The sequence below is a fragment of the Mytilus galloprovincialis genome, chromosome 6 (genome assembly GCF_965363235.1).
Source record: "Mytilus galloprovincialis chromosome 6, xbMytGall1.hap1.1, whole genome shotgun sequence".
In the NCBI taxonomy this organism is placed as follows: domain Eukaryota; kingdom Metazoa; phylum Mollusca; class Bivalvia; order Mytilida; family Mytilidae; genus Mytilus; species Mytilus galloprovincialis.
The window spans coordinates 99,389,861-99,416,657 of record NC_134843.1 but is presented as its reverse complement, the minus strand read 5'-3'; the positions used below and the strand labels follow the sequence as shown (position 1 = coordinate 99,416,657).

At 31.5% G+C, this 26,797-nt stretch overlaps 1 protein-coding gene across 2 annotated transcripts; it reads right to left on the bottom strand.

Moving 5' to 3' along the window:
* Nucleotides 1-17,105: 17,105 nt before the first annotated feature.
* On the bottom strand, nt 17,106-23,888 carry LOC143080922 (uncharacterized). Of its 2 annotated transcripts, none has more exons than XM_076257081.1 (6): nt 23,811-23,888; nt 23,468-23,547; nt 22,952-23,095; nt 22,103-22,219; nt 21,139-21,259; nt 17,106-17,454 (listed from the first exon to the last, which is right to left on the bottom strand). In XM_076257081.1, the coding sequence occupies exons 2-6, from the start codon at nt 23,514-23,516 to the stop codon at nt 17,238-17,240; spliced, it is 648 nt and encodes a 215-aa protein (XP_076113196.1). In that variant the 5' UTR covers nt 23,517-23,547; nt 23,811-23,888; the 3' UTR covers nt 17,106-17,237. The 2 variants fall into 2 exon arrangements, with proteins under 2 accessions (XP_076113196.1, XP_076113197.1); XM_076257082.1 differs by having other exon boundaries at nt 23,468-23,532; nt 23,811-23,838.
* Between the last annotated feature and the right edge of the window lie 2,909 nt (nt 23,889-26,797).

Genomic DNA, 26,797 nt, shown 5'->3' with positions numbered 1-26,797 from the left:
AAAAGTGTGTTTAGGGAAAACCATGGTATAGTATCTGCAATTTGATGTTGTACCATACTTTGATAATTAGATATACAGCTCAACTAGAATCCAAAGGAAAGAAGGCGGTGCTTAGCTATGGTACAACATATTCATTTTCATATTATTAAATAGCCGAAGCTCCACCCCAGTTTTAAAAGATGTTTGCCTCTGAAATATTTAGGAACCTGAACAAAGTAAAAAGGTCATTAACATATATTTGTTTTTCATTTATGACAAAAATCAATAATTCATTTGTACCACACTTCAAGAAACCTTTTTTGTTAAATGCTAAATAGGAATTTATGTTCCCTTAAGTTAAGATAAAAGTTTCTTCTTTCAGTTCTGAATAAAACCAAGAAAACATTCAGAAAAATAGACAAATTGCAGTTGTTAAAATTAACACGTCCACTTGCATTTGTAATATCATTCAATCATTTTATGATCATACACGGGGTGCAAAACTGACTTGCTCGAGCTTTCACCTCATTGGATAAAAGAGGCAACGTGGTCAATTTCTAATATCAGTTCAAGCTGTCAATCATTATATTTATAGTACAAATTATATATATCAGTGTTTTACTCTTTAACATATTAAAACAAATCATCCTTCGAAATCGTTTAAATACGTTTACTCGAAAGTACCATGGTATATATATAGTACTTATTCATATATTCAATCTTAATTAAATATTGTATAATCGGCTCCTCACTATTTATTTCCCTTCTCGTTTCTATTAGTTAGGTATCATATGGTTGCATTTAATATTAATACGACTTTAAAAGATTCAATCTAAGCGCTCGTTACATTTATTTTTTCTGTTATATTCCATTTAACGCTTTTCCTTGATTTGCCTCTTGAATGTTTCTTATTCATTTTAAAACTGCAAAAATACCGTTAGGAGTAGGTGATTTGCACTAAAATAGATTGGGCAAATTTGGGTGAGAAATCTACGCATTTTTGTTTCGACAAATATCTTAAACAAAAAATACTCTCAGTTGTTAGTGTCAAATTCTTTAATGTCTTACAATTAGGCTGGTGATTATTTCGTAACTGCTCAGATAACAATAGTCGTCGTGCCGATGGGTTTATAAATAATATTGATCACTTAAAAATGAAGAATATCACGTTTAACTTGCATGAAAAGATTTGAATAAGTGTTTAAGTGTTCAAAGGTTTCCAAAATTACTGATAAGCATATTGCATTGCTAGATCTCGAAATTCAGCAACCAAAGATTATATTGATACTTTTTTTTGTGTTGTTATATTGCTTCAGAAAACCGCGTATGCAATATTGTTTTCTTTCTTTCTATATCTTTGACGTATGTTTCGAACAGTTCCGATGTTATTTACTAGACACCATTTCTTATAAATCATTCCATAACACATGCTGTGTGCTTACCATAAAAGTGATGGCCCATACTTAAGGTACATGTAACAATATTAATATTACTGTTGTCTTCATTGTCTTGGTAGCTCCACCCTTCTTCCTAGCCCGATGGGCATCCATATTTGGATTTTGGTAACGAAAAGCTTCCAGTTGGCCAACTCACTAGAATTGAAGATAATTGTTTTAATGCGTTGTTATACTGCTCACATTAATATTTCGTCTGATAGATATAACTGATTACTTTAAAACAACATTCACTGATGTGAAATCTGATACTGTTGTAGTGAAAACTTAATAAATTGATTTCTTGAATCCTACATGAAAAGCCCGCATAATTCGTTTGATGTATTTTAGCTTTTGCTTTTGCCATTAAATTAAGGACTTTCCGATTTGAATCAACTTGGAGTTCGTTTTCTTAGTAATTTCACCTTATCGTAAACCTATACAATTTTTTTAATGTACATGTGAATTGTAAATAACAGCAAAACAATGGAAAATGTAAAGTACGATTTCTGAGATCATTTCGATTTACATGGACCCAAATTGAGAAAAATCCTGTTTAATTCATACAAAATATTTCAAAATGCGAGTTTAAGTTATTGCGTTTACAGCTCTGTCGCATTTTTCGTAATAATAAAAACCTCGCATTAATTTCTGAATTTACAGAAATCAGAACAGATCTCGCTTTAGTTAACTAATTAAATATTGGTCTCTTTAGGAAACTTATTTAAGAAATGAAACTAAAAAATAGTTTAAAAATCGCTATCATTATCCCTTATGGGCCAGGAAATACTACCGTGCCACCTTAACGTTTAATTTCAATAATACTGTTGTGATATGCTTGTTAGAATTATTATCTCTCGTTTTTTATATTCATACAGGGAACGTCTTTTTCCCTAACTAAATGAAATACTTCAGAATTTCAAGTTAGGACGCCATGAATAAGTTTGAATTGAAGAGATTAATTTTGGAACAATGTATACTTTGTATACTTGAGGAGCATCTGTGATCGACCCAGGGTTTTGTTTGGTGGTTTCACAGTTCATTTTCGTTTTGACTAGCTTAATGTCATTATGGTATCTCTAGTCTCTTTTGTTTGTTTCTATGTTTAGTATATTTGGAACGGACTAATTGTGTATTGTTTATATTGATTCATATAATTTTGTTGCGTATCCATGGAAAAAATTATGACATATGCTACTTGTAAAGAGGGTTAAAATGTGTTAGCTTGTTCAGACATAAAACGTATTGTAAAAATAAATAAACATTGTATTAATACATTCATAACCATAATAATATCACACACTTTACTGTTTACTACAGCATTCTTAAATTCGATTAAAAATAGTAGCTAGAACACTTACAAGGTCATTCGTTTCATTACAAACGCCAATTAAATTGCGCTGTCAAAATTACAGGCGACTGTAGACTACCGTTGTTCGAATCACGTAAATTCATTTAGAAAAGACATCAAGATAAAAAAGGAATCTCATTAGTTCCTAACAACACAAACCCGGGTCCATTGGCAAGGTAATTATGGTGTCGGCTCATTTTGAGTTACGAATTTAACGCAAGCAATATAGAGAATTGTACTATTCAATATATAAGTTCCCTTGAAACTTTAGAACATAAAAGAAAGAAGTCATGAATATGACTGTTGTTGTCCATTCGTTTGATGGGTTTACACTTTTGATTTTGTCCTTTCATTAGGGACTTCCCGTTTTGAATTTTCCTTGGAGTGTAGTATTTTTGGGATATTACTTTTTCAAATGAAATGGGAAAAAACAAATATGATTATTTATGTTTTAATGTAAAAAAATAACAAATATACATTTTATTAATTAATATGTAAACTACATGATTCTTACCAAGGCGAGTCCATAAGTCCTGGGCGCTACACTCGGCATTTCTAATAAATTATATTTCAATGAGATATCGTCTTGTTACTGTTAGACTCACCATGACCGAAAATGACGAGCCTTCAAAAATCCTTAGTGAAAACCCTGTTAAAGCATAGTATGGTGGGTGCGGTTTTATTTCAGCTGTTCGGAATAGTTTCTGAGTTTAATCTTTTCTCACAAAAGATGCCGAGCGTTAATGGCAAACATCATAAATTCAATTCTTTGAAGCAATTGAACAATTAAGTCAGAGATGTTACTGTACTAAACACATGCCAAAGATCTTTTATTTTGTTGGTCTTGATTTTTTTTCCAAGAAAGCTTCAGAGCTTGTTATATGTTTGTAATCTCAAATCACCGGTCAAGGGCATACACGGTTTCATTAGAAGCCATGTGGTGTGCTCAGCGAAATTAACGTCACATATGTTAATTCTTACAGCAAGACGTGAAGAGCGAAAAGTAAAAACACAAAAATACAGAACTCCAAGGAAAATTCAAAAAGGAAATTCCAAAATCAAAAGGCAAAATCAAAAGTCCAAACACATCAAACGAATGGATAACAACAGTCATATTCCTGACTTGCAATTGGTACAGGCATTTGCTAATGAAGAAAATGGTGGATTGAAACTGGTTTTATAGCTAGCTAAACCTCTCACTTGTATGACAGTCGCATCAAATTCCATTACATTATATACATCACAAAACAATATATATATGAAAAATGACATCATAATACAATGATTTAGTAATACTTCTCCTAGTCTGGTAAAAGTTGGATATTTGACCTTTAAATTGAATGTTTGTACATCAATAAATCTAAGAGTGTTCCAAATTGCAATATCTCCTACCAATATGCACCCCAAATCTTACAAGCATCACATCTTTGCAAATTCATTTGAACAATTAATTTAAATATTTTCATATCCATATTTATGGCATAGTGTCTCTTTGCAATGACTGAAGCCATAACCATATTTTTGCCGTTTATTCATCGTAATAAAAATTACTTCAATCTCATCTTAATACGAAAAAAAATAAATAGATCACAAGGTCATAAGGTACTGCTTATACAGAATTCTCACATCCTGTTATTAAAAACTATATTGAAAAACTACAATATTTTTTGTCGGTCTATGGTACATCATCAATAAATATGCGCTTTGCAAACTAGAGCTTTTAGCATTTTGATATGAACGTGCAAAACTATAAATGACCACGTAATTCACGAAGAAAGTGTTTTAGTCCGTTCTTTACCATACTATTGTTTTCAGTATACACTGTCTAGAATATTTTGTAAAATTAGGAGATCCATACTCCATAAACATCCGCTGCTTGAATAATGGTATATATAATGCATGTTCATGAATGGACAATGACAGTTTTCCCAATCATGAAGTTTTATCTCTACAGACACTTTTACCACAAAAGAGGTGTACGAAATAAAGGAAGTTAAAAAAATGTTACCATGCGGAGGTAAAAGGCATATAAAACCTGACAGCATTGTCTCAAAATATTTATAGACGATTCATAACAAACGCTAATGTTATACTTTAAGTGTTCAAATCCTATTTCAGTTTTAAATCAACGAAGAAAAAAACAAAACAAAAACCATATGATGAAAGTTTGTTGGATGGTATGGAATGTTAAAGACAATTACCCTTCCAATTAAAAAATCATTTTCTGTAATGCCATCAGATTCTCTACTAATTCAATAGTGTGCCTTTTAAGCATTATTTAACTAACAGTGTGCAAACGTTTGTTAAATTTATTACTCTCAATTTCGACCCTTTTCCTCCAAGCTAGATTAAAATGATATACGGGTTAGATTAGGATTAGGATTAGGATTAAGATTAGGGTTAAGGTTAGGGTTAGGATTAGGATTAAGATTAGGGTTAAGGTTAGGGTTAAGGTTAGCGTTAAGGTTAGGGTTAAGGTTAGGGTTAAGGTTAGGGTAAATGTTAGGGTTAAGGTTAGGGTTAGAATAAGGGTTATGTTAGGATAAGGGTAAAACATTTAAGCTGCGAACATCTATTTATAGTACTCAAATTCTTTCTCTGCATTAACAGCATAAACAAAGTATCCACAATATTGCCCTTGATCCTTTTTTCTTACAATTTTTAAAATTGTAAAATCGTCCCCATAATGTCAGTGTTAGGTCATTACGCCTAGATGTAAAACAAAATGTGAATATACTTAATATTGATTACTATTGTAAATGTCAACTAAATAAACAAAAGGTGAATATACTTAATATTGATTACTATTGTAACTGATTTTATGGTTGTGGTCCAGTCTGAAAAAAAATATACATCATTTTTAAGTTTTTACCTGTTTAGCTTGATAAATATTTTGATATGAGCGTCACTGATGAGTCTTATGTAGACGAAACACGCGTCTGGCGTACTAAATTATGATCCTGGTACCTTTGATAACTTTTAAGCAAGAAATAATTTCAATTATTTAGGTAGATTTACAATTATATGTAGTTTAATATTTTATTTCTAATATCAAAACGTTTTGCAAAGCAGTTTTATATATTGTGTGTTATGCTAATGTCTGGCTGCCCAATGCTAAGAAGTTGTATATATGTTCCGGACCATATAAGTATTTGGACCGACCGTACGCCTATGGTTGGACCATATGAGTAAATACTCGTTTGGTTATATGAGTATTTGGACATTATAGGTATTTTTTTCAAATCTGCATTACGTTTAACTTTTCATTAATACAATATTCTTTATTGAAAAAAACCAATGATGGTTACATGAAAATGTATTAATTAGATAATTCAAAGGCTGCATAAAATAGATATTGATGACATAGTAAGTTTTCATCGGTCGGTAATTGCATTCTCGCATGTAGATTAAAGATGACATTTACATACACACTGTACCATATATTTTTTGCATTTGCAAATCTTGGTTGTGCACGATCCTTTTCAATTATACCTTTTGTTTATAAGTGAATAACTAGCCTTATTAGCAGCTGCGCACAGTAATACTGAGGTCTTGGGCTATTCCGATGTGTCTACGAGATCTTGAGCATCGTAACATGACTGAAGTACACCATATTAACAAAACAACTTAAATAAACTATGTCCCTTGCCAGTGACATCTTGTGTAACCGTTTTTTTTCACATTTTTGGAAGTTTTATCTTTCAAATTTGACATATTGCCATTTACTCGTACATGATATAACAAATCGGTAATGGCCATCAGCATAAAAGGTGTTTATTATAGTTTTGACTAGTGAGTAAAATTAACTATATCAAATTTTTTTTTCTATTTAGTTGATATTTTTATTATAATATCTATACTATTAAACGAGAAGACCTCATTTTGTGTGTCGCTTCTCTTCCTTCCACGATAAATTAATCAGCATGCCTCTGTGTTCTTTAGATAACATGCATAGTCGCATTTGTCATCCATTCTTATGAATATTCAGATTGAGTTATTTTTTGAGAATTTAGAACGTATGTAAAAGTAGCCCTACTCTGACACAAAACAGTGCTTTTGATGTCCTTGTTTACTTAAACTAACCAACAAATTTGCAGAAATGAAACTTTTGGTGAAAGAGAAATATATTTAGATCATTTTGAGCCAAAATTTACTTGTCTATGAGTTTGCATTAAAAATTGAGGATTAATGCGCTCCCTAGTATACTAATTTTAGATTTCCAGAAAACCAGGTTTTTGTTTTGGAGTACCTCTGTTTGATGGTCAGTTATTTTGTTAGAAGGCTTTAAAGGTATGGTGAAAATTTATTGGCATGTAGAAAGCTGATACATGTACAATTAAGGATATACCTGGTTTCTATGAAGTTAAACTTAAGGTAAAATATTTAGAAAGCTGTGAAAATTGCAAAATTTGGTTGAACAGATAGGGATTTTTAATTGGTGGTCTGACACCTTTAAGAGAAATGCGGTGAAACCCAAAATTCAGAAAACAATTGATTTTTTGGTCTTAACTGATCATTTGAAATAATAGTAGCCACATTTTAATCTTTTTTGGAGCAAAAATTCACATATTGCAAATTTAGAGCCTTAAACCTGAATGTGTGCTATTTTTAGCTTTTCCCACCCTGACAATATGCTTTCATATAAAAAATGTTATAAATTGTTATAAATGCACAGTAAGTTGTTTCTGTGGTGTTAAACATTTAAACATAGGTTGATTGCTACCCCAAAAAAATTGTCGTCATGAAGATTTGATAAAATTATTTGATTTTTACCCCTTATATCATTGCAGCATACCATGTATATGGCAGTTAACACAGCCTGATATAAACACTGCATAAACTCACAAAAATCTCATTTATTATCCCAAATGAAAGTTTTATACTTTTAATTTTATTGACTGATAGTAAATAAAACAGTTAAATGACCATGACTGCACTTTTGATCAGTTAATAGTCTAATTACTGACACCAGGTGTAAAAAAGGGGGGTCAATATTCCTTGACTCTTCAATACCTTGGATATTTTATTAAACTCATTGTAAAAATTGTGGAAAGTCTTTAAAGCAGTAGAACAAACAAGGAAAAATCAACAAAAGCTGATCTTGATATTGAAAGTTTAGGTTTCTCTAGTCCAAAATGAGATTTTCAAGTATTTTCTATCAAAGGCTTACATTACAGTCAGTTTAAATTGAGCTGTGAAATTTGTTATATGAGTCGCATTATGCTCAGAAAGGATGTTTTTAACTTCAAATTGACTAAGGATTAAGAATAAACAAAACAAAAGATGTCTGATCAACTTTTTTTGCTCTTTAAGAGAAATGCGGTGAAACCCAAAATTCAGAAAACAATTGATTTTTTGGTCTTAACTGATCATTTGAAATAATAGTAGCCACATTTTAATCTTTTTTGGAGCAAAAATTCACATATTGCAAATTTAGAGCCTTAAACCTGAATGTGTGCTATTTTTAGCTTTTCCCACCCTGACAATATGCTTTCATATAAAAAATGTTATAAATTGTTATAAATGCACAGTAAGTTGTTTCTGTGGTGTTAAACATTTAAACATAGGTTGATTGCTACCCCAAAAAAATTGTCGTCATGAAGATTTGATGAAATTATTTGATTTTTACCCCTTATATCATTGCGGAATACCATGTATATGGCAGTTAACACAGCCTGATATAAACACTGCATAAACTCACAAAAATCTCATTTATTATCCCAAATGAAAGTTTTATACTTTTAATTTTATTGACTGATAGTAAATAAAACAGTTAAATGACCATGACTGCACTTTTGATCAGTTAATAGTCTAATTACTGACACCAGGTGTAAAAAAGGGGGGTCAATATTCCTTGACTCTTCAATACCTTGGATATTTTATTAAACTCATTGTAAAAATTGTGGAAAGTCTTTAAAGCAGTAGAACAAACAAGGAAAAATCAACAAAAGCTGATCTTGATATTGAAAGTTTAGGTTTCTCTAGTCCAAAATGAGATTTTCAAGTATTTTCTATCAAAGGCTTACATTACAGTCAGTTTAAATTGAGCTGTGAAATTTGTTATATGAGTCGAACTATGCTCAGAAAGGATGTTTTTAACTTCAAATTGACTAAGGATTAAGAATAAACAAAACAAAAGATGTCTGATCAACTTTTTTTGCTCTTTAAGAGAAATGCGGTGAAACCCAAAATTCAGAAAACAATTGATTTTTTGGTCTTAACTGATCATTTGAAATAATAGTAGCCACATTTTAATCTTTTTTGGAGCAAAAATTCACATATTGCAAATTTAGAGCCTTAAACCTGAATGTGTGCTATTTTTAGCTTTTCCCACCCTGACAATATGCTTTCATATAAAAAATGTTATAAATTGTTATAAATGCACAGTAAGTTGTTTCTGTGGTGTTAAACATTTAAACATAGGTTGATTGCTACCCCAAAAAAATTGTCATCATGAAGATTTGATGAAATTATTTGATTTTTACCCCTTATATCATTGCGGAATACCATGTATATGGCAGTTAACACAGCCTGATATAAACACTGCATAAACTCACAAAAATCTCATTTATTATCCCAAATGAAAGTTTTATAATTTTAATTTTATTGACTGATAGTAAATAAAACAGTAAAATGACCATGACTGCACTTTTGATCAGTGAATAGTCTAATTACTGACACCAGGTGTAAAAAAGGGGGGTCAATATTCCTTGACTCTTCAATACCTTGGATATTTTATTAAACTCATTGTAAAAATTGTGGAAAGTCTTTAAAGCAGTAGAACAAACAAGGAAAAATCAACAAAAGCTGATCTTGATATTGAAAGTTTAGGTTTCTCTAGTCCAAAATGAGATTTTCAAGTATTTTCTATCAAAGGCTTACATTACAGTCAGTTTAAATTGAGCTGTGAAATTTGTTATATGAGTCGAATTATGCTCAGAAAGGATGTTTTTAACTTCAAATTGACTAAGGATTAAGAATAAACAAAACAAAAGATGTCTGATCAACTTTTTTTGCTCTTTAAGAGAAATGCGGTGAAACCCAAAATTCAGAAAACAATTGATTTTTTGGTCTTAACTGATCATTTGAAATAATAGTAGCCACATTTTAATCTTTTTTGGAGCAAAAATTCACATATTGCAAATTTAGAGCCTTAAACCTGAATGTGTGCTATTTTTAGCTTTTCCCACCCTGACAATATGCTTTCATATAAAAAATGTTATAAATTGTTATAAATGCACAGTAAGTTGTTTCTGTGGTGTTAAACATTTAAACATAGGTTGATTGCTACCCCAAAAAAATTGTCATCATGAAGATTTGATGAAATTATTTGATTTTTACCCCTTATATCATTGCGGAATACCATGTATATGGCAGTTAACACAGCCTGATATAAACACTGCATAAACTCACAAAAATCTCATTTATTATCCCAAATGAAAGTTTTATAATTTTAATTTTATTGACTGATAGTAAATAAAACAGTAAAATGACCATGACTGCACTTTTGATCAGTGAATAGTCTAATTACTGACACCAGGTGTAAAAAAGGGGGGTCAATATTCCTTGACTCTTCAATACCTTGGATATTTTATTAAACTCATTGTAAAAATTGTGGAAAGTCTTTAAAGCAGTAGAACAAACAAGGAAAAATCAACAAAAGCTGATCTTGATATTGAAAGTTTAGGTTTCTCTAGTCCAAAATGAGATTTTCAAGTATTTTCTATCAAAGGCTTACATTACAGTCAGTTTAAATTGAGCTGTGAAATTTGTTATATGAGTCGAATTATGCTCAGAAAGGATGTTTTTAACTTCAAATTGACTAAAGATTAAGAATAAACAAAACAAAAGATGTCTGATCAACTTTTTTTGCTCTTTAAGAGAAATGCGGTGAAACCCAAAATTCAGAAAACAATTGATTTTTTGGTCTTAACTGATCATTTGAAATAATAGTAGCCACATTTTAATCTTTTTTGGAGCAAAAATTCACATATTACAAATTTAGAGCCTTAAATCTGAATGTGTGCTATTTTTAGCTTTTCCCACCCTGACAATATGCTTTCATATAAAAAATGTTATAAATTGTTATAAATGCACAGTAAGTTGTTTCTGTGGTGTTAAACATTTAAACATAGGTTGATTGCTACCCCAAAAAAATTGTCGTCATGAAGATTTGATGAAATTATTTGATTTTTACCCCTTATATCATTGCAGCATACCATGTATATGGCAGTTAACACAGCCTGATATAAACACTGCATAAACTCACAAAAATCTCATTTATTATCCCAAATGAAAGTTTTATACTTTTGATTTTATTGACTGATAGTAAATAAAACAGTTAAATGACCATGACTGCACTTTTGATCAGTTAATAGTCTAATTACTGACACCAGGTGTAAAAAAGGGGGGTCAATATTCCTTGACTCTTCAAAACCTTGGATTTTTTTTATTAAACTCATTGTAAAAATTGTGGAAAGTCTTTAAAGCAGTAGAACAAACAAGGAAAAATCAACAAAAGCTGATCTTGATATTGAAAGTTTAGGTTTCTCTAGTCCAAAAATGAGATTTTCAAGTATTTTCTATCAAAGGCTTACATTACAGTCAGTTTAAATTGAGCTGTGAAATTTGTTATATGAGTCGCATTATGCTCAGAAAGGATGTTTTTAACTTCAAATTGACTAAGGATTAAGAATAAACAAAACAAAAGATTTCTGATCAACTTTTTTTGCTCTTTAGGTGTCAGACCACCAATTACTCCTCCAATTTAGAACGTATGTAAAAGTAGCCCTACTCTGACACAAAATAGTGCTTTTGATGTCCTTGTTTACTTAAACTAACCAACAAATTTGCAGAAATGAAACTTTTGGTGAAAGAGAAATATATCTAGATCATTGTGAGCCAAAATTTACTTGTCTATGAGTTTGCATTAAAAATTGAGGATTAATGCGCTCCCTAGTATACTAATTTTAGATTTCCAGAAAACCAGGTTTTTGTTTTGGAGTACCTGTGTTTGATGGTCAGTTATTTTGTTAGAAAGCTTTAAAGGTATGGTGAAAATTGGCATGTAGAAAGCTGATACATGTACAATTAAGGATATACCTGGTTTCTATGAAGTTAAACTTAAGGTAAAATATTTAGAAAGCTGTGAAGATTGCAAAATTTGGTTGAACAGATAGGGATTTTTAATTGGTGGTCTGACACCAAAAGGAGTCCGGATATTGATTCCGTCATTAGACTGAATTTTAGTCATATATAAGACTTCCGGTTTGAAACATGCACACAAGTTCAACCAATCGTATGATAGATAACAAAAATGAAAAATAAATAAGCCAATCAGAGCGTTCTCCATATCATGGTGTTTAGATCGCAAGCACCACAACTATTATACCTACTTAAAGAGGACAATTATTTTTCGCGTTTATCTACATGTAAACTACGATTATACTACTTTAATATATAGAGAATCTCTGTATTCTGTCTACTGTTTTCTGGGAAATGTTTACTATTTAAGGGGTCATACCAGTTGCATATATATATATATATATATATATATGCACAAGTTCAACCAATCGTAAGATATATAACAAAAATGAAAAATAAATAAGCCAATCAGAGTATTCTCCATATCATGGTGTTTAGATCGAAAGAACCACAACTATCATACCTCCTTAGAGATGACAATTATTTTTCGCGTTTATCTACATATAATTACATTAGATGTATGTTTCATTATAATACGTTATTCTGATTGTCTAACTAGCAATCTTGTGATATTCCTTAATCAAATGCATTACACAATGCAACTTTTCATTCATGATGACACGAGGTCCCACAATAAAGTGCACAGGTAAATGAAATAAAAACTTGATAAAAGGCATGTTTACATGATCATATAGGTAAAAATGTAATTATAAGTATTGAATGCTTTTTTTTGTAACTTTATAGGGTTGTAAAAGCGTTGACCGTGCACACATTTTTAGTATGAAGCACTTCCGCGCTTCATACAAAATGTACTTCGGTCAACGCTTTTACACCCCAATAAATTTACAAAAAAGAGCATTCAATTCTTAAGTAAACTACGATTATACTACTTTTATATATAGAGACTCTCTGTATTCTGTCTGTTGTTTTCTTTGAAATGTTTACTATTTAAGGGGTCATACCAGTTGCATACAGTCAGGACTCTATTTCGTCAAAATTATCTCCCCATTACGCCGGTTAATTTTCACAATCGTAGAAATGTCTAATCGGTTGTCAGGTGGAATTTTTGAAAATTCACAGACATTTAAAAAATTCTAATTTAATATTTCGTGGAAGGGCAGACTAGATTTTTTTAGTGGTTGAAGTCTATAAACCGTAGTTATCACACACAAATGTTTTTTTTCGAAGATATGCAATTTCATCATCCAACTTGAAAGACTGTCGTCAAGTACTTTTAGTAAAAATATAGCTATTCGAACACACCTTCTCTGTTTTTATGATTCATTAGATAGGTATTTCACTTGCCCATATATTTCATCTTTTAGTTCTGTGAATTTTTATGTTATAAAGTCAACCTGTAGCTTTAATATATAAAAATGATAGAATCTGAAGCGAGATGCTGTATCAAATATTCTTGCTTTGTACGTTTGCAAGACAAAATATTCAACTCAAACACGCCCTAACATAAAAAAGGTGCACTCGATTTTCTCTTTTCGATATAATTGTAACCCATTTTTTAGAATTTTTTCTTGAGTCACATAATGGAAGAGCAGACACGAAAATTGCTGAACTAATAGATAAATATGTTCCGTGGTATTTAAAAAAAAATCGGAGGTTATGCATTTTCTACATCCAACTTGATAGATACCCATGTCGTCGACTTGATATCTAATTGTTCTGCTTAATTATGTAATAGATAAATTGAAACCTTATGCAAATGGTGTTTTTAAAATAGAACAATTCGTAATTGAGAAGAAAATTGTCATTTTCTTTGTTTCTATTAACTTTTAAATTTTTTGTTACCAAAGTAAACATTACAGTATAAGCATTTATTGCCTTCTCTAACAAAGAGTTTCGATTCTTTTGTTCTGTTTCAACCGTGTTTCCGCCTACATATATATATAAAAACAAGTAAAACATGTTGAAACAAGAATGTATCCATAGTACACGGATGCCACATCGGCACTATATTTACTAAGTTTCGAGTTGATTGGACTTCAACTTCATCAAAAACTACCTCGACCAAAAACTTTAACCTGAAGCGAGATAGACGGACGGACGAACGAACAAACGAACGCACGGATGCACAGACTAGAAAACATAATGCCCATAAATGGGGCATACAAACTTATTGTTGAAAGTGAAAGTAGTGATTTTGCAAAAATGAATGTAGGGTAGAGATTAGAGGGAGGCAGGACCTTTTTCGGGACGTCGGAATCGGGTGTTTTAAGTTCGGGATTTGGAGATTGCAATTGATCCTTACGGGATCCGGGAATATACTTTTCAATTTTCAGGATTTCGGGATATGAATCTCTTTAAATTCTGCATCTCGGGATTTCGTGTATTTAAGCCCGGGATTTCGGGATCAGGATCCTCCGACCTCCCCTCAACTTAGCCTAAGTCGGTCTTAATCATTTATACAAGATTCATATCCGACCATTGGCATGATAATAAGGTTCTCAAAAGCGCTGATTGAATGTTCTAGAAGCATATTTTATTAGACTAATAATGGTCTATATATAAGCAGCTACATTTATTTCATGTTTGAAGCGGTGCAAATTTTTGATTTAATTTGACTTTTACCAAAAGATGCATTGTAGCAAAGGAGAAGAATAATTGTTGTCTGAGGTCAGAAACACGAAAATAATTGAATTTAATAGAAAGGAAACAAATATCGGACTTTTGAAAAAGGGAGAGGGCTTTTGGTACCTTTTATGAAATTCTCCATACATAATATCTTTTACAAAAAATCATCCTACAACAGTTCACAAGCTGTATATGCCCGCGATTTCGCGGGTGTGTTCTAGTTATAATAACATTAACTATATAATAGCGTCTTTTTAATGAACGGTCATACCATATGAAGAGTTTGAAGGTATTAAAAGAAAACGTTTAACAGAGTGTAAATGATCCCGACCATACGCGTACGGTCCGACCATATGAGTATATACCCATATGGTCATGACCATAAGCGTATGAGCCAAACACTCATATGGTCTGGAACATATAAATTGTATTCACTTCTCCAGCGTCCTTGAGTTATGTCTCCTCTCTTACCATTTCAGACTAGATTCCCTCCTTTGTTATTCTTTGTTATTCATTCATTTGATATCATTTTCGATGATGTGATTTCTATCAAGTATGTATTATAATTTCATATCAATTATGAATTTATGTACAAATGTATTTTTGTATTTTACAACTTTGAATAAAGGACCTTTTGGTAGTCCTTTTTAATAGCATATAGCAAAGCAAGCTAAGACCCTTGTCTGTGTTCACATTAATGAGATGATGGTATCTGTGTGTCTTTACTTTAAAATGTAATAAACACAATAAAACGGAACTAGTTATAAGAAAACTCGTGGAATAATTATTTGTCATATATGTGAAAAAGAGGCCCCGGTGGCCAAGTGGTGTTAGTAGTTACTACTGCAAAAACTAGCCAGTCAACACTGAGGTTGTGAGTCCACCCATGAGGGTGCACTCGACTGCAATCTTAATTGACTAGGATTGTCGGTTATTCTATCGAAGGTCGGTGGTTTTCTCCGGGCACTTCCTCCATCAATAAGAACTAGCTTAAAGGCGGTGCATAAAAGTTGTGTTAAAACACAAAACAATCAAATCATATATATGTGAGAAAGGGGTCTTGACAATTGATGTGATGCTCACCGAAACTGATTCATAACTGAACTTAATACTCAGTTTTTTTATGGTTGTCACTTGTTTTCTGGTTTTTTGTTTTATTTTGTGCTTCATGTAGATCCGACGAGGTAAGCTTTTATCCATACTTTTACATGAAAATGTCTGTATTAAGTCAGGAATATGATAATTGTTATCCATTTCTTTAGTGTGCTTGAGCTTTTGGTTTTTCCATTTACTGACGGACTTTCTGTTAAGAATTTTCCTCGAAGTTCGGTATTTTTATAAGAGTAATTTTAACGTTCAATGTGTCTCAATTTGTTTCAACTTTAGCTACGTGTACTTCATTATAATTAATAACCATTCTTTTTTAATTACACGTTCTCAGTAAAATAGGTTTTGTTTTTATAATGCCCTTTAACATGATAATGGATATGACCATAACTTAAACGTTCACAACAAAAACACCGGGTGGATCTGATTATATAGTAGAATTTGGAAGTCACTCATTTCTTTACTTAATTGGAAGCCCTTTTAATAACTTTGATTCGTAAAAATATTAGAAAAACAGCCATTTAAAAATATTCATAAAATTGAGTTGACAAAAAAAAAAAAAAAAAAAAAAAGGCTAGGCTATTCGTAGAAACAAAATTTTCTGTTGATTTCTTTAGAGTGTTTGTGTAGCGAAGTTCATAAAAAGTGGTTCTACAATTAAGTATCAAAACTACTATTTCTCAAAAACTAAAAAAAAACGTAAAATACCAATGCAGGTTCTTTTCATCCTTATCACCTGCAGGGTAATTAAATTCATAGATTGTAAGACAAAGCATTTTAATGCCATGTATATGCCTCATAAATTAGGTTCATAGAACTATTATTCAAAAAGAGAGGCAAAAGATGCAATATGGACATTCAAAATCGAAAACCAGGCTAACAATGAAACAGACAAACAGACAAAAAGACGTACACACAATAGTACACATGAAAAACTAAATATTGAGACCCCCCTAAAAAAACTGGGGATATTGCAGGTGCTTCAGAAGACTGTGGCACTCGTCATGTTTCTATGAAGTAAGAATAAGACCAAAACACATACAACTGTATAAACAACACAACAAAGAAAACAAAGACAAAAACAACATCAACCTCACAATAAAAACTTAGATGATCCCAAAACTTCCGGAAAGCCAGATAGATCCATGTGAACCTATGGAAAATTTGAACAATGAATGCGTCAGGTTCACAGACAACTTAGCGCTCATTAAATAAATAACAATCTGTTTTTTTAGTTATGCGTATAACAAGTTTGATAATAATCATGATCATAAAACAACGGTTACGATAATGTTCATAGGTGTTTCTCGTTTCTCTTTTTATATGCCGATTAGATCTTATGATTTCAAGGACAAAATCTTCAAAGTTAGCAGAGTAAGACTAAATACGCGAATATGCAGGATGACCTGTTGAACGTCCAGAGGCAAAAGCAATTTAATAACTTATATATTGATCTTCAATGCTTAGAATCACAATTTGATATATTATTCAAGTCCAAACAGAAATGAAACTAAAATTCAAGTGAAATTAAACTCTGGTGAAGGTTTACTGTCTGAAGAATGTCAAGAAGGGAAGAACTACGAATAATAACAGTAGTGCACTTCGGTTGTGTCAGTTTTCTTTGGATGACATCCACCATCACTACTGTTGTTCCTGTCATCTTCGTCATCCATCTTCACAGATTCCTGACGGACAGTCATTCCACGAACACGCTGGCATGTCGATGTGTACTGGTACAAATAGAAAGGCTTACTCGTTGGAAGGTTGATGTAACTGTAGGCAGATCCATCAGACCTATTGATAATTAATAATGCAAAAATCATGTGCTGATAATTTATTTAAATTATCTACATTTCTAACAATATCATTGGTTAAAAGTCACTGCGTGGATACATTGTATATTTCATATGGGGTTAGTATGCGTGGTTTATTTTAATACATGTAAACGATTAGAAGTGTAGTTATGTCCCTTTGTAAAAAAAACACAACGTCGGGAAAAAAATGCAGAAAACACATTAAAGGCTACTAATTTGTTACTCTTGACATTTACTTTTTTTATATTGAAAACTTGATCACCATAAGTCAAAATGCCACATGTTAAGATAAGCGGTTAGATGAATTCGTAACACAGTGAGCTAGTGACTCAATACGATATGTATCGCATTAGGTCACTAGAAAACTGTGTAACTAATAACATCTCTAATCATGTTCAAATATCATCAATGTGACATATATTTGAACATCAAACTATTTTCGTTGCAAAAAAGTCACAAGTATTTCAAAATCGTTCAGTATTTTAGAAAGAGGGGTAAAAGATACCAAAGGAACATTCAAATTCATATATCGAAATTAAACTAACAACGCCTTGGCCAAAAGCGAAAACGACAAACAGACAGTTAATAGTACAAACGCATAGAAACGAAAGACTAAATAACACGAACCCAACAAAAAACTAGGGGTAATCTTAGGTGCTCCGAAAAGGGAAGCATATGTGATATCCGTCGTGTTGCTCATGTTATTACAAACCCGGTAAAAATAAAGATATCTCTGTTTGATGGTGTTTTTTCCATTAGTTCTTCTGTTATTGTATAAATGATGATTAAATGGCAACTACTATTATTTGTAACATAACTGTATATGTTTAGATAAAGGTACTGGTTTGAATTCTTTAAAACCAAAAGGAACGCCTTGCTTTTTTCTACTTATGAGTAAAAAACGTTAGACAATTATCGACAATAAAACTCAATAGGGAAGACACTATTGCAAAACAAAAAAAAGACTCATCAGTGACGCTCGAATCCAAAACAGTTAAAAAAAGCCAAATGGTGTACGAAGTTGAAGAGCATTGAGGACCAAAATTCCTAAACGTTTTGCCAAATACAGCTAAGGTAATCTATGTCTGAGGCAGAAAAGCAATACTGAAACATTGATAAATTTACAGTATTAACGTTATTAGAGTATGTACTTAAAACAGAACACTTATTAAGAATAACATGTATAATAAGGATTGAAAACCCGTTTATATTGACAAACACTAGTATCAATTGTCAACATAATCTTAATCTTCCAAAACTTTACGATCTGTTGACAGGCTATTCAGGCACGGGTCAAGTCTATTAACTGAAATCAGGTTTCAAGAAGAATATACTTAAAACGGCGCTTAACCTTTTTTTGATCATATTTACTGAGAATATAATTGTATCTTAAAAAGCTTAAAAGAGGGACGAAAGATACCAAAGGGACAGCCAAACTCATAAATCTAAAACAAACTGACACCGCCATGGCTAAAAATGAAAAGGACAAATAAACAACAGCACACACGACACAACATAGAAAACTAAAGAATAAACAACACGAACCCCACCAAAAAACTAGGGGTGATCTCAGGTGCTCCGGATGGGTAAGCAGATCCTACTCCACATGTTGCACCCGTCGTGTTGCTTATGTGATAACAAATCCGGTAAATAGTCTAATTCGGTAGGTCACATTCATGAAAGGGAAGGGGATTGTAGTTCCGACGTCAGGAACATATCCGATATCATTTGTGAAACGGTTATTCCATAACGGTGAACCAATTCGTGATGGCGTCCGTAAAATTTACGAAGGGATGATGAAATATATTTTAAAGAAAGTGTATTACAACCAAAAATGAATGTTTAGCACAAATAAATAATAATATCTTTTCAGGCACAGAAATATGTAAAATATTTTTTTTTGGTAGTTTTGTTTTTAAATTGCAAGTGTCGAAATTAAAATAGCAATATTTAAATACGTAAATAGTTATCAAAGGTACCAGGATTATAATTTAGTACGCCAGACTCGCGTTTCGTGTCCATAAGACAATAAGTGACGCTCATATAAAGCCAAACAAGTACAAAGTTGAAGAGCATTGAGGATCCCAAATTCCCAAAAATTGTGCCAAAAACGGCTAAGGTAATCTATGCCTGGGATAAACTATGCAAAGTAAAGGCAACAGTAGTATACCGCTGTTCAAAACTCATAAGACATGGACAAAAAACAAAATCGGGGTAACAATCTAAAACTGAGGGAAACGCATTAAATTTAAGAGGAGAACAACGACACAACATTAAAATGTAACAAACACACACACACACACACACACACACACACAGAAACGGACTAAGCATTAGACAAAATCCTATGAGAATAACAAATATAACATCATAACCAAATACATGAATTTGGGAATGATAAGTACCGTGACACGTCTTATAGTAATGTGAATTCACACTAAAATATAAGAGAAAACAAACTACACAACGGAAACACAACGTTAAAATTTAACACACACAGAAACGAACTATAATATAACAATGGCCATATTCCTGACTTGGTACAGGACATTTTTAAAGAAAAAATGGTGGGTTGAACCTGGTTTTGTGGCATGCCAAACCTCCCTCTTTTATGGCCATGTGAAATATAACATTAAAATGACAACACAACATTACAGGACTACAATATAAAAAAATAGCAGAACACAATTGACAAAGAAACACAAGAAAAATAGCTAACAAAAGGCATCAAGTTTAAAAACATTTTTTAATACGCCAGAAGTGCATTTTGTCCACACAAGACTTACTAGTAACGCCCAGATAAAAAAGTTTGAAAGCCGAAACAAGTACAAAGTTGAACAGCATCGAGTACCAAAAGTTCAAAAAAGTTGTGCCAAAAACGGCCAGGGTTGTCTGTTAGGTCCCAGAACATCCCTATTATTTAGAATAATTCATACTTTTGCAAACAGTAAATTTTATACAATGACTATACACAAGATGTACATGATAAAACTGAAGTATTAGCTAATTACAGAAAACAACCGAAATACATTACATAACCCGACAAAATGCAACACATCCGAATAAGTTTAAACCTCAACGCCAAGTGACGTCATATTAGAAATTGTAAAAAATGACAAAAAAAAATGACGTCACATTTGAATTAGTAAAACAGATCATCAAAAAATAAAAAATGACGTCACATTTGAATGAATAAGATAGAATTAGGATTGATTTAAGATTATATTTGAACTAAATACTGATATTACATTTAATTACAATGCACATTTCAATACTTATTAATAGCAAACTAAGGTAGCAATTAACAAAGCCTACACGATCACTGAACCATAACTGAATGACAGAACTAAAAGACCTACGTGGAAAAAAGAACAGACAAAATCAAAATTTATAAAAACTGACAAATCGACCGATATCGATCAACAGAAGAAAAAGTGAAATATGAAAAAATCAATGCTCCCGTCGAATCAATATTAGTACAAATTTTAACTTGTAAATTTTGCTAAAGTTTCAGAGTCAATAAACCATGATGAGGTGACTAGGCTATACAATCTATCTGGACATCAGATTGGCAAATGTTCATTTATCTACATTCAAAATACCATTTGCTTTATCGAAGTGCAACAAAATAATAGCAGAACATAACTTATTGTAAATTAAGTACCTGCAACAGTAGTATATTTTTGTGTTCCTCCCGTATACTCCATCTGGAAGATATCCACGATGTGAGTTATCATTTACGTTATCCTCGTCGTCCCAGTAGATATAACCAGTACAACTAAATCCTATGAATAGATATTTGAATTAAACGGTATGGTCTAATAAGACTCTGGATTTATTATTATCTTACCTCTTATATATTTTTAGGAATATGATTGATGTAAAGAAACTGCGTAGGAACCATGAATATTCCATATTAGGTTAGCAGGCGGGGTTTAAAAACAATACGGTGTTGAGGGAAAATATGAAAGGTTTCAAGAGACGAAGAAAGTGGTGGTTATCGATTTAAATATATTCATAAATCACATTTGAAGCTAAAAAGTTGTTATTGTTGGTATTTGATTTTTGATAGACCACTAGAAGTAGGTTTTTAATCCTAACGGCATTGCAGACTTCATGACTTTGATAGGCTTCTAGTCTATATACAACATGCAAAAGAAGGTCGGTAAGATAAATTCGTTACATAGAGGCAATCGCAAGTCATATTGGATTTCGTGGGTACCGTAACCACAACAAATTTAAATGTCAACAAGTTCTAAATATCCAAAAGGAATGTTTGCAGACATTCCAAAAACAACAAAATAGATATTAACGAAATTGGATAATCCATGTGAATTTCGGGGGTACAGGGTAACCAGGAATTTAAATATCAACAAATTCTAAAAATTCTAAAGTCTTATTGACCTGAATATTGCTTAATTTAGATGTAATCCAGAAAAAAATTGTTAATTAAATTAAAACATTTCATGCATGACGTGCAATTTTTTTAAAAATTCCTTTAAAAATTAAAATCATATCGATTGCTAAGATACTCAAAAAGTTGAAGTATATATGGTAATTCGAAAATTAAGTGACAGAAAAAAATAAATGACAATATGAATGTTTAGGAATCAAAACTATCGACATACCTGAAGGACAGGAACCACCTTTTCTGGCAATACAATAATTTCCACTTGGCCAGGATCCTGATCCACTGGAGGTTGTTTTTGTACAATAATACATCCTTGTATTTGTATTAAAAGTACCTGGAAGTAAATAATGAGTAAATGCTCGTTTTATTCATTAATACGTATTTATATATTCAATCTATTAAACATTGTATAATCGGCTTCTGACTATTTATTTTCCAATCTTTTCTGTTAGTTAATTATCAAATGGTGATAATATTTTGATATACGTTCTACAAGGGTCATTTTACACGGTCGAACATTTGTTTTATCTGTTCTATTTTATGTAATGTTTTTTCTTTGATTTCCATGCTGTTGGTTTTTTATTCAAAATCTGATAGGAGTGGATGTTTTGGACTAAATAAATTGATCAATTTTGGGTTATAAATTCCAGTCATTTCAATGTCGACCAATACAGTTAAAAACTTCTATTCTCACGTGAGTGTCTGATATTTCCTTGTCATGCAATCATGCTGGTAATGAATTCATAACTGCTGAAATATTTTTTGGAAGGTTTGCACAATCTTTAAGTATGCAAAAGTTGTCAAAAAATAATGATAAACATATTGCATTGCTACATGTAGATTTAGAAATTGTGCAACCATATATTATATTCAGTTTAATATCTTCGGATTTAATTTGTTGTTAGATTGCTTCAGAAAAAGACCTCGGACGCATGCAGTTTTATGATGTGTTTTTTTTTTTACATTTTTGCTATCTCTTTCGCGTATACTTCGAACATTTCCGGTATTATTGACTCGATATTTAGTTAGTAATTAGATAATTAAATAACAAATGTAATTTATTTACCGTCGAAGTGATAAACTTTACTCGGGGTAACAGAGTTGATATTACGGGTATCTTCATTGTCCTGGTACCTCAATCCTTCACCCCATCCTAATGGGCATCCATCTGTTGGTTTTGGAATCGAATACTTTCCATATGGCCAACTCACTACAATGTAAAAATTTATGTTGTATTGCATAGTTGTACCACTTAAGTAAATATTTCGTCTGATTGATTACTTACTTATAAATTTAGCTGATGTGAAATCTGAAAATATATTTCCAAGTTTAAACTTATAAAATTGATTGATACAAATCTTTTTTTTTTAGAATATAAAAAGACATTTTATAATTGGTAAACTGTAAATAACAACCAAACAATACGAGTTAAACAGCAGGATGTATGAAATGATTTTGCTTTACATAGACTTTAGATAGGTTTCAAAAACATCTAAAAATGTAATAATTCACCAAGCTTAAAAATATCAAGGCAGATTCTCATCTGCATTTAATAATGGATAGTACCTAATGTTAAACTTACCTGCGCAAGCAGATGCAATCATCAAAAAGAGAATAAACATGTTTTCCATCTTGACCTGTTCTCCACTTGAATAAAAGAAGCTGTAAAAAATATTTTTATCACAAAGTTCACTATTTATGTAGCATAAACACATTTAAGACTGGAGTCTATTGACAAATGAAAGTTAGAAAAGGGTGCGTGTTAAAATAACTTTGTAAGTAACAAAATATGTTGAAGCTTTAAATTGAAAGTAAATTGTAATTGTTAAAGATTAATACACTATATGATTAACAAACATTTGCACCTTATCGACTGCATAACTTAAACAAACGTAGCAGTCTCATTAAAATATAAAGATACATACCTTAAGCAACCTGATCTTCAACAATTGATTGACTGATTATACTTGAAAGAAAAATGCTATTAAATAATAAGTTTTGACCAATAAAATATCAGAAGAAATTAAACACACTGCGTCAATCTGTAGGGAAATAATAAGGATATTTTTGGTTTCTTATGACCTTGTATATTCTGCGCAGAAATAGTACTAAAAATGCAAAATATAATTACGGTGTTTGTATATTACTTAAAAATAAAACGAAAGTATAGATAAAAAGTGACAAATTTTATCCATAGTGTATATTACTATCCTGATTTTTGAAATAGTAAGTAAACAAAAGCATAAATCTGGGAGAATAAACATAACCATGGCAATGTTTTAAAAGCATAAGACTATATATATATCCCAAAAAACCTGTATCAACACAAGAGGCCAAACATTTGCAAAATTGTCAGTCTGTAATCTTTTAGTTTAACACGATTTACTTAAAAGTGTAAGATGTTCCTACTAATCCCATCAATTCACAAAATAGGTTTTGATAAGATATTCACAATGCAAAAACACTGTTCAAAATGATATTCGAAAATATTGTGAACAAGTATAATCGTTTAGCTAAGTATATACAATATATACATCCATTAAGTTTGACAAAAAAATCAAAAACAAAAACCTCCAGATCTTTGAAATATTTTCACAGTAATTGTATATCTATTAGTGATGTAAGTTCGAGAAGGAAATGTGTAATTATCTCAAGAAAAACAAGTTGATATAAGACTTGTAGATGGTGTACATATATGTAAGCTTGGTATATTTGATGAGTTTAGACGCTGTTCAGTTATGATTTTTTTCTGATGTTAAGCTTTTCAACGTTTATAATGTTCAAAAAATAAGTCAGAGTGATATTTTGATTTGGTGTCCTCGTTATCTCTTTTGGAGATAACGAGGACACCATTACTATGAGACGTGTCACGGTACTTTTCTATCCCAAATTCATGTATTTGGTATTGATGTTATATTTGTTATTCTCATCGAATTTTGTCTAATTGTCTAGTCCGTTTCTGTGTGTGTTACATTTTAATGTTGTATCGTTGGTTTCCTCTTATATTTAATGCGTTTCCCTTAGTTTTGGTTTGTTACCCCGATTTTGTTTTTTGTCCATAGATTTACGAGTTTTTAACAGCGGTATAGTACTATTTTCTTTATTTGGAGTAATGCTCCAATGCGTCTTATATATTTGTAATATCAAATCGTCGTTCTAGGTTTATTTTTCAAGCATCATGGTGTGCTTAACAAAGTTAGTGAAACACCTGTTAATTTTAAGGAGCAAGAAAAGAAAATGTGTTAGCTGTCCCTTTCCCTTTTCATTAATGTGACCTACCGAATTAGACTTTTTAACGGGTTTGTAATCACATGAGCAACACGACGGGTGCCACATGTAGAGCAGGATCTACTTACACTTCCGGAGCATCTGAAATCATCCCCAGTTGTTGGTTGCTTTTAGCTGAAGCTTCTATAATTGGAAGGTATGCAAGTATATATATTTGGGATAAAATGATTGTGTGCCCCCAAAACTAAAAATTGAGGGATATTGTTTTACCCCTGTCCGTCCGTCCGTCCATCTCATTATGCGTATATAGTTAATCTGCATAACTCCTCTTAAAATTTTAATCCTAATAGGTTTTCGCTTTGCTGTCTGTTTGTACATATATAGAAGGTATGTGTGTGGTCAGCTTATTGACTTTTATTAATATTTGCTCTTTAGGGAGAAAGTTGAACTTTGTCAATTTTTGGATTATTTTCTTGCATAAGAGAGGCGTTTCCAGAAAACTCATCCTACAGTTAGATTGCTTGGAAATTTGCACTTTGCTGGCTGTTTTTACATATATTGAAGGTGTGCATGTGGTCAGAGTTTTGATTTTTATTCATATTTGCTGTTTTGGGAGATAGTTCAACTTTGTTTTGGTCATTGTTTGGATGTTAGTGGTTAAATGTTATAATCAATTTTAAAAGTTTTTTTTTGTTCATCTGCGGGGGCATTATTTGTCTCTCCCAGACACAATAATATCTCAAAGAAAGTTCTACATTGACTTTGTTATAACACTCACTTCAGAGTGGAGTGCGGGGTATTCCTTTGTGAATTTTGCATTTTCAAAACGTTTAGCTGTGCATATCAAAGAGGGACTAAAGATACCAAAGGGACAGTCAAAGTAGCATTACAATGTGTTGTCAATAATTTCTTCCATGTCTATATTAGTTTAACCTGCTTTAAAACCATTTGTGCAATTTATTTCATTTATACTTTTATATTGTTTTAAATTAAATCTTACGAGACATAAATGAAAAACACAATTCATTTTGCCAAAAAAATGAGAAAATTTAATAAACACAAAAGGATAATTGATGTAAAAAAAAACATACATATCGGTTAACACATTGAATTAACATGTGGTTAAATCCCGATGGTTGAGATAATATTTCATCTTATATGATAAAGAAGTTAACTAATCGGTGTCATTTGATTGGTCAGTTAATTGTTATTTAGACATGTTGTATATATGAATCATTTAAGGACGAAATATCCAAAAAAAAACATGCATAAAAAACCATTGACTAGAATAAAAGGCAAAGACGATGTTATTCACAAAATGTCCTTATTATTTTATATAAATGGTTTCAACTCATTTCTCATTTTCAATACGGAAAATGTCAATAGATGACAAGGTCGTAACGTATTGCTTATACAGAATTCTAGCATCCTGTAATACACTCTACGCTATAACTTTTTTGTCGTTCTATTGTACAACATTAATAAATATGCGCTATTGAAAAATATAGCCTTGAGTATTTTGATAGAGATTTACAATAACTACCCGACTCCGAGTCCGACTACGAATGCGACTACAAACACTACAGGTAAACTGTAGGCTGATATCAAAACTATTTGTACAATAATTAGTTTTACCGCGATAAATCTTTGCGTTGCAGTGTGATAGGACGAAACCATTCATCAA